The sequence below is a fragment of the Eschrichtius robustus genome, chromosome 2 (genome assembly GCF_028021215.1).
Source record: "Eschrichtius robustus isolate mEscRob2 chromosome 2, mEscRob2.pri, whole genome shotgun sequence".
In the NCBI taxonomy this organism is placed as follows: domain Eukaryota; kingdom Metazoa; phylum Chordata; class Mammalia; order Artiodactyla; family Eschrichtiidae; genus Eschrichtius; species Eschrichtius robustus.
The window spans coordinates 58,359,968-58,372,213 of record NC_090825.1 but is presented as its reverse complement, the minus strand read 5'-3'; the positions used below and the strand labels follow the sequence as shown (position 1 = coordinate 58,372,213).

Genomic DNA, 12,246 nt, shown 5'->3' with positions numbered 1-12,246 from the left:
AGATTCCGCGTGCGCTTTGTCTCTCTCCACTCGCCACAGCCCCCTCTCCCGCTTCCTCTCACGACTAACTCCCCCGACACACTCTCCTCCGACTCTTGTCCTCCTTGCCTTCCTCCTCCTCCTCCTTCTCCGCTGGCCGCATTCACGCGCTTCCTCCCTCCCTCCCCTGGTGTCACTTTTTGCCTACGCGCCCTCTCCCCTCCCCTCCCCTCCCCTCCCCGCCGCTCCGCTTAAAGCCGGGCGCTGGGCGGCCGGGCGCAGAGTGCTCGGGAAGCCGGAGAGGAGGCGGCGCGGCGGTGGCGCTGCAGAGGCCGAGTCGAGACGCCAGGCGGCCGCCGGCGCGCAAGGCGCTTTCCAGCTCCCTCCCGCGAGGGTACAGCCGGCCTCCTTCGGCGGCGCCTGCAGCCGCGGGCTCACTCTCGCCTCCAGAGCTCACTCAGGGAGCTGCTCCGCGGGTGGCGGGCGCAGAGTCCGCGACGTGGGGATCGTGAGGCCGCGGCGATCCGCCCGCGGTAACCAGCCCGCGAGCCAGAGTTCCATGCGCGCTCCCTTCGCCCGGGCAAGTCGCTGTTGCTTCCTGGGGCTGAGACGTCCGCTCCGTCCCCTCCCCACCCGGTGACCGAGGCAAGAACACAGCCGGTCGTGCACTGTGGCCGGTCGCCACTGTTGTAAGTCTCCCCTATCGCCGCGGACCTGTTGCGGGCGCCGCGGGTTTCAGGGGCTGCCTGGCCTGCGGGGTGTGATCGCGAGGGGTGTGTGTGCGCCCCGGAGCCTGGAGCTCCGACTGAGGCGGCGGTGGGGAGCTGTTCTCGGGGCGGAGACCTGGCGTCCACCGCTGCCCTCCCACAGCAAGAAGAGCCGGGCATTGCTGGAGGGGGCTCCTCTCGGTGGCTCGCCGCCCGGGCGAGCTGCTGGAGAGCTAGGAGCTGAGCCGGGATACGATCAAGCCCCCCTCCCCCTACCCCCCCCCCCCCAGCGGAAAGAGCATTGTCGAGCGCGCGGGATTGTTGGTCCACGTTGCACCGTACCCGGCACGGTGAGCACTGGGGCCACGCGCAGACACCCCTAGTGAGGGTACGTTCACTGCGGCCAGACGTCTGTAGGGAATGAATGAAAACTGGTTTCTGAAAAATTAGTTTCTTCTCATGGAAGTATTTAGTCTTAACATGCTTAGTTTCGAAGGATAGGAATTGGTGGGCAGGGTGGAGATGAACCGTTGAACTTGGCGTGTGTGTGTGGTGTCGCCCTCACAGGCACGGCCAGAGTGTTAAAGAGCGTTACAGGTGTTATAGAGGACTGTATAGTAAAATGCTTTTCTTGTTAACAATCTCTTTATAATGTACCGTTGTTATCAATAATATGAATGTCCGAGAAAATCTGCCTAGTTTCTCCTTTGATTGCGTTGAGATCAGGTTTAAAACCCAAAGAAATGTGACACGCCGCTAAGTATTGGAGGCCCAGAGCCTGGTTAAAGAGCATTAAGTGAACTGAAGTTACTGTAGCTAGAATCCCTTTTGATGTTCACTGGTAATAGCAGCCCTTTTCCCCTTCTTTGTAGAGGCAGGTTAAGTATATGTGTGCGTTTTTTTGGCCACTTAACTTGGCATGCAAATATTATTTCTCTGGGGGCTTAAAAAAATGCCAGAAGGATGATTCATTTCATGTTGAAGGTGTGTTTAGTGGCTGTATACGTGGTATCTGCTGATGTTCTCACATTTGCATAATTTTAAACTAGAAGGCAAGTCGTTTCCCTTGGGTCTTCAAGTTTACCTTTTATTTTAATCAAATATTGCTGCAAGATTGTTGGATTTTGACTGACACACTTCTCCATCTGGGTGGCATCCAAGATGACAAGCTAGGCTCTTTCTGCTGGCTTTATGAACCTACCTGGGAAATACAGGAGCATAAACACAGGATGCAGAGAGATGCAGATCCTATATCCCAAGGTCTTCTAAACTGTTTTGTTAAGTGTAAGCCTGGCTGTAAGTGTTGTTTTACACTGCTTAGGGAAACGCCTTCCGGACCGGGTGGGTGTAATTCCAGCTCAATTTGCAGGCACTTTGGTGCTTATGTACCTTGTGCAGCCTCATTCTTCGGTCAGAGCTGCATTCACTCTTAGCCGGAAAGAAGGCAACTTTTTTTTTTTTTTTTTTTAATTGAAGTATAGTTGGTTTACAATATTGTTAGTTTCAGGTGTACAGCAAAGTGATTCATTATATATATATTATATATATATAATATATATATACCTTTTTAGATTCTTTTCCGTTATAGGGTATTACAAGACATTGAGTATATTTCCCTGTGCTATACAGTAGATCCTTGTTGGTTATCTATTTTATATATAGTAGTGTGTATATTTCAATCCCAAACTCCTAATTTATCCCTCCTCCCCCTTTCCCCTTTGGTAACCATACGTTTGTTTTCTTTGTCCTTGAGTCTATTTCTGTTTTGTAAATAAGTTCATTTGTATCTTTTTTTAGGTTCCACATATAAGCAATATCATATGATATTTGTCTTTCCCTGTCTGACTTATTTTGTATGATAATCTCTAGGTCCATCCACAGGAGGCAGCTTTTGAGGTTGCTTTGGAAGCATTAGCTTAAAAAAAAAAAGCATAGCTACTCATTTGGAATTCTTGCACCTTTCTGTATAAGGCATAGGAATATTTATACCATCTTTTGAGGTTTAGGCTTAAAAATCTTCCTCAAAGAATTTCCGTTTGAATGTACTAATGCAAATGATGACTACAGCAGTAGAACAGCAGGGATGCTAATACTGTTTTAACACATTGGAGAACCTAGTGTATTCACATAGGGTCCAGGTCCTGTCACTTGCTCTTAGGAGCATTGGGCATTGGGTAAAATGGACTAGACCATAGATACTTAGCTTGAGGGTGGCGGTGATGCTTGCCTCCTCAGCATTTGTCAAAGCCCAAGTCACTGTGGAGACTGATGGGTGCTTTGTAAAGGCTTCTTAACACCAGAGCCCTAGGACTCTGTTGTTTATTTTCTTCCACTAAGTCACGTTTACTCACAATGGAAAGTTACATGCCCCAAATGAAAGAAAACAAGTTGTAACTCCTGATAATATGAGGCCTGTGTGTCAAAGGCAAGTTAGGTACCTGCCTCTGTTGTTTTCTGTGCCTGCCTTGCCTCCGCTGGTCAGGTTGAAGGAAACAAGCAGGCCTTGGGTTTCAGCTCTGCCATAAGGAAGGACTGGCTGTTCCGTGTTTGGAACAGATACTGTAACCACGCAGTTTACCCTCCTGGCATAAACAGCTTCCCTAGGAATCCTTTGACAGGCAGGTTCTTGAAGCCATTATTTCTTTGAAGTAACAGAAGGGTAGGGTGAAAAAGGAAAAAGATGGTTCAATTTTTGAAGATAGGTGATAGGCATGTCCTGTATCTTTAGCCTACAGTTTGATTACTGAGGAAAGCCAAAGAGAGCATTCGGTTCTGCTATAATTTCCATTTAGATACTGAGGAAAACACTCTAGTCAGCAAATAAATTCTAGAGTGGCCCTAAATTAACAATGGCAGGCAACACACATACACACACACGTGTGTGTTTTGATTTAGATAAAGCGACATTTGCATTTTGGACTCCCTGGATGCAGGTGCCAGCGTTTGCAGGTACACAAGAATGGTCCTGGTGATGCCCTATTTAATTAAGAGAGATGGGTGGATACATCCTTTGTTCTTGCAACTGGTTTTCTAAGATTTGATTTAAAGCAGGGAGAACAGAACAGCAGAACTCCTGAGTTTGCTACTCAAAATATTCTTCCCTTTCTGTGCCCAAATCGCCACTTTGGAAGCTGTCCGGAGCAGGAAAGGGGAGTGGTGACTGTGGCCAGAATCTATCCTGTTTCCACGATAGCTTGCTGATCAGTATATGGTTGTGTTTATATTGGGGCTCTTTCAGGACACTGTAGTGGTAGAGGTGTCTGGTTACAAATTATTTGTAATGATAAATAAAAGTTTGGTCATTTTAGAAGTTGGCCTAAGCCTGTGGTTTTAATGTTACATTTCCTATTTACTGCACTTACACTTTGGTAAGACACTGGGTCTTACCAAAGGAATTCTTAATGGAATTAATGAGTAGGTATTTGTTTTACACATGGCTTTATGTTGCTTGCATAGGGCATTAAAGCCTGTGCCCATCCCGGCGTTATGAGAGCTGGAGGCCTGGCATTTCAAGTGGCCAGCAGTGAATCAGCTGGACTAGGGCAGGGAGCTGTGAGAATGAGACCTTGCGCCTCTTGGCTTTTGCTGACTTACATTCTCAAGGACTTCAATATCCTGCAAGTTGGCAATCAGGTTTTCCAAGATAAACCTGCTCTTAAGCAGTGATTGTTTTTTTTTTTTAAACAGTGTATAGTTTAAATAGCTCAACAGTATTATAATAAGTGTCTTTCCTTATAGGTAGGTAGCCGTCTCTGACTTTGTATAGGCCTGGCTGTCCATTGTTCAGAACAGTAGGCAGCAGGGCCAACAGCAAAGTGTTCTGTTTCCTCTGTCCAAAGCAATTGCTGGTTTGGTTCAGCCGTTCTGAACGCTGGGAGCATCAGATTCAATAGTTGTGTTTTGTTTTTCAGGAGTGGAAACAAAATGTCTGTCAGCGTGCACGAGAACCGCAAGTCCAGGGCCAGCAGTGGCTCCATTAACATCTATCTGTTCCACAAGTCCTCCTACGCGGACAGTGTCCTTACTCACCTGAACCTGTTACGCCAGCAGCGTCTCTTCACCGACGTCCTTCTCCATGCCGGAAATAGGACCTTCCCGTGTCACCGGGCGGTGCTGGCCGCGTGCAGCCGCTACTTCGAAGCCATGTTCAGCGGCGGCCTGAAGGAGAGCCAGGACAGCGAAGTCAACTTCGACAACTCCATCCACCCGGAAGTCTTGGAGCTGCTCCTCGACTACGCTTACTCCTCCCGGGTCATCATCAATGAAGAAAACGCGGAATCGCTCCTGGAAGCTGGCGACATGCTGGAGTTTCAAGACATCCGGGATGCCTGCGCCGAGTTCCTAGAGAAGAACCTGCACCCAACCAACTGCCTGGGCATGCTGCTGCTGTCCGACGCACACCAGTGCACCAAGCTGTACGAGCTCTCCTGGAGGATGTGTCTCAGCAATTTCCAGACCATCAGGAAGAACGAAGATTTCCTCCAGCTGCCCCAGGACATGGTGGTGCAGCTCTTGTCCAGTGAAGAGCTGGAGACGGAAGACGAAAGACTTGTGTACGAGTCTGCAATTAACTGGATCAGCTACGACCTGAAGAAGCGCTACTGCTATCTCCCGGAGCTGTTGCAGACAGTGAGGCTGGCTCTGCTGCCGGCCATCTATCTCATGGAGAATGTGGCCATGGAGGAACTCATCACCAAGCAGAGGAAGAGCAAGGAGATCGTGGAAGAGGCCATCAGGTGCAAGCTGAAAATCCTGCAGAACGACGGTGTGGTGACCAGCCTCTGTGCCCGGCCCCGGAAAACCGGCCATGCCCTCTTCCTCTTGGGAGGACAGACTTTCATGTGTGACAAGCTGTATCTGGTCGACCAGAAGGCCAAAGAGATCATTCCCAAGGCCGACATCCCCAGCCCGAGAAAAGAGTTCAGTGCCTGTGCAATTGGCTGCAAAGTATACATTACTGGGGGGCGAGGGTCTGAGAATGGAGTCTCGAAAGATGTCTGGGTTTATGATACCCTGCATGAGGAGTGGTCCAAGGCGGCCCCCATGCTGGTGGCCAGGTTTGGCCATGGCTCTGCTGAACTGAAGCACTGCCTGTACGTGGTCGGGGGGCACACTGCCGCCACTGGCTGCCTCCCGGCCTCCCCCTCAGTCTCTCTAAAGCAAGTAGAACATTATGACCCCACAACCAACAAATGGACCATGGTGGCCCCTCTCCGAGAAGGGGTCAGCAATGCCGCAGTGGTGAGTGCCAAGCTCAAGCTGTTTGCTTTCGGAGGTACCAGCGTCAGTCATGACAAGCTCCCCAAGGTTCAGTGTTACGATCAGTGTGAAAACAGGTGGACGGTCCCGGCCACCTGTCCCCAGCCCTGGCGTTACACGGCGGCAGCTGTGCTGGGTAACCAGATTTTTATTATGGGGGGAGATACGGAGTTCTCCGCCTGCTCTGCTTATAAATTCAATAGCGAGACTTACCAGTGGACCAAGGTGGGAGACGTGACAGCAAAGCGCATGAGCTGCCACGCTGTGGCCTCCGGAAACAAACTCTACGTGGTTGGAGGGTACTTTGGCATTCAGCGATGCAAAACCCTGGACTGCTACGATCCAACGTTGGACGCGTGGAACAGCATAACCACGGTCCCGTACTCGCTGATCCCTACTGCGTTTGTCAGCACCTGGAAACATCTGCCCTCTTAAACACAATGCATCCTAAAGAGAGTGAGCGTAAGGTAAGAGTCAGTTTAGCTGTAAGTATCCGTATAGTTGAGCTAGCTGTGTAAGCCCGTACGTGAGTGAAACAGGCTCCATATAGCCCATGCTATAGAGGTTCTACATGAACTACAAATAAAAGCACTTGTACCCCGGAACTTAAACACTTGTGTTGAGCACAGCTGCAACCCCCCAAACATAAGCCAGTGGTTCTCAGCCTTTATTGGGCCTCAGAGTCTCCCAAAGTGCTTTTTGAAGCCTGCCCACTCCAGAGGCTGGGTTTCATTAGGTCTGGGTGGGACCCAGGCATTCGCATTTTTAGAAAGTTCTTCAGTGATTCTAATTACGGCCAGGTTGGGAACCTTGTCTCCTGAGCCCTCCCTGTGTGCCGACAGCTGGGCTGTGGGTTTCCCATGGATCATTTCATTTGGTCCCTACAACAACCCTGTGGGATATTATTATGAGAGCACTTCATAGATGAAAACACCTGATGCACACAGGGGTTAAGTAAGTTGCCCAAGGTCATAGGGCTTAGCAGGCGGAAGGGTTGGTCAAGACATCAACCCAGGCAGTCTGGCTCCAGAGCGTAAGCACTTGAGCTCACGCCGAATGGCTACTTAATAAACTTAACATTGTTATCACCCCAGGAAATAATTGTAGATTTTTAAATTTAACTTCCTCAAACCCTTTTTAGAATGAAGTGGGGTTTAAAAAATTGAATGCTGAAAATTATTCCCATTGTATTCTGTCCAGAATTATTCTTTAGCTTATTTTAAAAGTTTTTCCTTCTCCCCCACCCCCCCAAAAAAATAGCCCCCTTTAGGGCATTTATTAACTTTTGAGAAGTCTAGGTCTGTCCTTATAAAAGGTTGCACCTGCATTGTATGAGCTTGTCTGATGTGTGGACACACTGAGCCATCTAAACTGCCCTTCCTGCAGCTTTTCAGAGTTAATCAGTCAGGCTAACCCCATTGTCAGGGCGAACAAAAGTTGTGTTTCTGTGTCATATATCTGGGTACATAATGGTTGTCTTGTGTACTTAAGAGTATATAATACTCTTGGCTCAAATAATTAATAGGCCTACACAGTTCAGGGTTCGGGAAGCTAATGGCCGCTTTGCTGCTGTTAAAACATTCTCAGGATTGGCCCCGGAATCATTTAAGCGTATCTAAGTGTAGCACAGAGCACACGGAATGGGTTGATTTGTTTTGGTGACTAATGGGCTCATGACTAATAATAAGAGAATAAAATTTAAAAATCTGCTTTGGAGGAACTGCTGGGGAAATGAACTCATTCCTTGGAAAGGTTTGGTTCTGTGTTCCCTAGTATGTTTCACACCTGTGAAGGGGATCTTCTAGCAAAGAGGGGTTTGGACTCATTTGTCTTTTCTTTCCTCATCTCTTACAGCTCATTTAGAAACACCAGTAAAACTGGCCTCCCTTTCACATGGAATCGTGCTCTTTCTTTCATTTCTTCAGTTTTCTCCTCCAGCCTATTACACTTCGTACAGTTCTTAGTAATGTAATGTTTTCCTGGACTGAGACTCCTTCAAAGGAGCAGGAACTCTCAGAACCGTCCTCTGGGGAGCGAGTGGGGCTAACAGTGTCCCACACCAAACTGGTTTTTGCAGCCTTGCTGGCATCTCAATAATCCTGAATAAACAAATGCTCTGAAAGGGGTCATTTCATTTGCGATATGAATGCATTACTCAACTCTAAAGAAGGTTTAAAGAACCTTCTAGGCAAAAGCATCAATTAACAGTGCACTAAATTGGGTGCTAGTCCAGAACTGACTATATTTGCATAGGAGAGCCTTAAAAATTGCCAGTGATGGTGGCAGTACATCCAAGTGGTAACTGGCTGGCATCCTTGGAAGTGGCTGGCATCCTATATGTCATATAGGTAGAAAAGAGAGAGACCACATGTACATTCTGTTTCTAGCTGTGGAGTCTGGACCTCTCTGCACTTCAGAGATCTCCTTTGTCAAATGAGTGATTCGAATTTTGCTTTCCTTAAGATCTGTCCCAGTTCAGACTTGGGTGAATTGATAAATGAGGAAAAAGAAAAGAAAGGGGTGAAAATACCTAGCCCGTGCCTGGTACACACTAAGTGTTCAATACTCGTATTAGTTTTCTTTCATCCCTTCAATTTAGACCTTAGCTCGCAGTGGAATTAGCTTTGTGTGTCATGCAAAAATGAGGTTTCTTTGACTATTATCAGCTTGTTATCTTTATACTTCATTTTTGGTACCTCCTTTCTCAGCCCAGAGTGAGTATGTTGGCAAACACTCGAATTCACCTTCTCCTGGGTATTTGAACCTAATCACACATGTCCGGTCCCTGGGAAATGGAACAAATAAAGTGTTCGGTTATATTCGAAACAACATCCCCTCTGCCCTTGGTGCTCTTAGCCAGAGAGTCAAGCACAGAATAAGGAAATTCGACAGGGCCAGGTTCGCCTTTTTAAAGGGTGGCGTGGGGCTGATCAAAGCCACTGTTGGAGTTTCCGACAGGAGAGAATGTTGGTTTAAATTTCTAAAGTTTACTACACACAAGATAGTGTTAAAACACTTAAGCCAGATGGAGTGACTTAAAAGAGGTGCTGTGTAGGTATCAGTCCTAAGCTGCAAACGCTTCCGGGACCTGGCTTTGCCCTCCACATGTAGGTGCTACCTGAATTAATACAGTGTTAACAAAAAGTTTCCCTAGGTCTAAATGCTTATCCACCGAGGAGATTTAACTCTCTCCTGCTGCTCCCAGCTGCTGGGAGGGACAAAGAGGAAATTACTTTTGATTTCGCTCCATTTTCATGGTGCTGTGTGGCCCGCAACTTGACGGTGTTTGGATTTTGGTTTGCTTTGTTCCCAGCCCCCCTTTTTAGTGATGTTTTTGTTTTGGGGTTTTTTGTTTTTCTGTTTGAGTATGCAACATCTTGACATTTCATATTAGTACAAGATACATTCTTTTGGCCTAATGTTGATGTATAGGTTTCAAGGAGGTGAGGGTGGGCGTTGACACCCGTAGTCTAAGGAATGCCTTGAAAGCTTGAATCACTGTTATGAAACTGCCAAAAGAAACAACTAATGAAATGAATCAGACTTCCGAACACACAAGAGCCAGAAGAAGTCAGTGCAAGTGATGAGCGCCCCTCCTGAATTCCCTCTGTCTGTACTTCGAGTTTCAGCACTGGGGCTGCAGACTCTTATGCTAGGGCTGGAAATGGGCTCCAAGAACAGATAGGGTGAGCATTTGAAAGACAAAAGCCCTCTGCAAACTCTCCTTCTGTAAAATTAGACTTAACTAAATGGGAAGGATGGGTGGTATGGGGAAACACCAGCTCCCATGAAACGTGCAGGCTTCGTGGTTATGCACCTTGAATTTATATTCACGTTTGACGGCGGTTGATTCTGTAGATAATAACACTGCATACCACAGCCCGAGTCTCCTAAGTGTGGACTGATGAACTTGGAGAATAAACTCCAGCCTTGGGCTGATGAGGCCTGGTATGCTGTCATGTGAAAGAAAGCGAGACTGATTTCTGCCGTAATGAATAGCAGAGATGCATTTAAATAAGAGGATTAATATGTCTGCCTTCTATATGTTGAATAAATTTAATTTGGAATCCTTTATGGTAAATGGGCCCAAGGCCGGGGGTGGGGGGAGGGGATTGGCAAAGGAATCTCTTGTGACCCTCTGGTGATCACTTTACAGTGGCTCTGTTTAACCGTGGAGAGGAATTATGAATGTCGGAAGCAGAAGAAGGCAACTCGTAACAGCACCTAGATGTATAGGTTTGAATTTTAAATGTATATATGTTTAGGAAAGAAGTGAAGATCTTTCTTCGGATACCACGGTTTTTGTTGGGCCGTCTGCATGCATGAATGCACCTACCGAATGTGTAATTAAGACCTTTGGAAGCCATATTGACTGCCTGTCCCAAGTTTCATCTTTTTTTTTCAGATTTTGAGACTAACAAAAAATTTTCCTTTTCCTCTATTTTAGCCGACTCCATCCCTTAACGAGACAAGATGGGATTTCTACTTTGGAGAGACCAAATTGAATGAAGAGAAAGAAAAGAAAAAGGAAAAGAAGTTGCTACAGTCCAATCCACCACACCTTGTAAATGCTTCTAACTGGACTTGAAGGAAGGGGGGAGGGGGAGGGGGGGTGGGCTTCTCAGTGCAAGAGGCACATGGTTTAAATATGAATGAACGAACCTGTGATCTAGTCCTTGTCTTGTAATTGTGGATTAATGTCAGCATTAATCAGCCCCTCAAAGGGAGAGAAAAGCCGGCCCTCTTCCCTTGCTGTACCATATTCAGCATTTGATTTCCATGGGTTCCACCATTTATGTGTAAAATTTGAAATGGTTGTCACCTCTCTCTGAGGAGCGAGCTTGAAGCCTCCACACCAGCTGCTGTTGGAGATTGAAAGCCCAACTGGGGGGCCTGGAGGGATGCTTGCTGGGCTGGCTGCGGAGTGAGGACCACTGGACTCCACGATAATCTCCCAGGGGCTGTGCTCCCCAGGAACGTTTCTGAACAATGGGGACATTGTTGGTAGCTGTTTGGTAGATGTTCTTTTCTATTTATAAGTGACTTTAAACTTTCCCTTGGCTGGTAAGAAATTTGTCGTAGATTTAGCTATTTATTGTTTGAGGCCTGCATGCTGAAACAGTGCTTACAGTTGTTCTTCACGTGTATGGACGCGTGTGAATGGTTGTACGTTTTGCACAATTTTGTGGCTGTTATGATGTGCTCTGCCGCACAAAAGTGAAAACTTTGGAGTTACAATTAGGAACATAACTGGAGGGTGGGTTGGGAAGGGTGGGGGGGTGGGATTTTGTAAATGTCAAGACAGGGAAGGATTACAAGACAGAAACTTAAGTTACATCCTAGAGGTAGAGAAAGCATTGAAGGTCATTTTTCTCAGACTCATCAACTTTGACTGGGGTTTTGTGGGCTGTGGTCCTGCCAATGGCTCCTGGGGCAAGGGAAGGCTTCTTTCTGCCCTTCTCCTTCCTGTCCGATTCACTCGCTTCAATCTCAGCTACTGAAATTTGGAAAGGACCAAATCGCTTGGCAGTTGTTTTTTTGTTGTTGTTTTTTTCTCCTCTGTGTAATATCCTGAAATCCTGGAAAATGCTATGGACTAGTTCTGTATATAGGGCACAGGTAAAGGCATTGTCCAAAGTTTATTTATTTATCTATTTATTACCCTATGAGAATGCTTGGCCATAACCACAGTTAACAGGAGAAAACGAAACACTCACCGATGGAAATTAATTCACTCACCGGATTTACTTGACCTGGATGGGTCCTTCTCTCTTCCTGCTGTAGGGTTTAGCAGGTGCTAAAAGTTCTCCCAAGGCAATATTCACATGGGTACAATGTATACTTTAGTGCTCCCTCTTAGGTAAGTCTCTAAAAGAACTCTTTGGTGCACAAAAGTGACACATGGCCACCAAACACCAAAGAATTGTAAGCAGTGACCCTTGCTGAGAGGCTTTCTGGGAGAGTTGGGAATCAGTTGTGAATACGTTCTTTGCTAGTTCAAGTGCTTGTTTCCTAAACACGTGCCGTGATAGTTATTAGTGGTAGACTCATAGGTGCTTCCTCACAGGTGTCCGGGGAAGCTCAGAATTTGCAATTCGCACTGCTTTCATGGCTGTTTCTCTCATTACTGTATTTTAGAAAATAGGGTTTAAGACCAATAACCTTTGACATCGTGTGTTTGCATTGTCTAATGACAGATGAATCCTTCACATTTCTCTCCACCTGAATATATTAGACTAATTGTGCATGTCTGTTCATGCCGTGAATAAGTGAGCTATAGTTGGACCAAAATAAATGAACG

General features: G+C 46.8%; 1 protein-coding gene across 1 annotated transcript; it reads left to right on the top strand.

Annotated features, from left to right (window-relative positions):
* Nucleotides 1-219: 219 nt before the first annotated feature.
* ENC1 (ectodermal-neural cortex 1) lies at nucleotides 220-11,200 on the top strand. Its single transcript, XM_068535505.1, has 3 exons — nucleotides 220-668; nucleotides 4,598-6,412; nucleotides 10,393-11,200. Exon 2 carries the CDS (start codon nucleotides 4,611-4,613, stop codon nucleotides 6,378-6,380), a length of 1,770 nt encoding a protein of 589 aa, XP_068391606.1. The 5' UTR covers nucleotides 220-668; nucleotides 4,598-4,610; the 3' UTR covers nucleotides 6,381-6,412; nucleotides 10,393-11,200.
* Nucleotides 11,201-12,246: the final 1,046 nt, after the last annotated feature.

Coding starts and splice junctions, on each gene's coding strand:
- ENC1 (XM_068535505.1), top strand. CDS start 4,611: ATGTCTGTCAGCGTGCACGAGAACCGCAAGTCCAGGGCCAGCAGTGGC.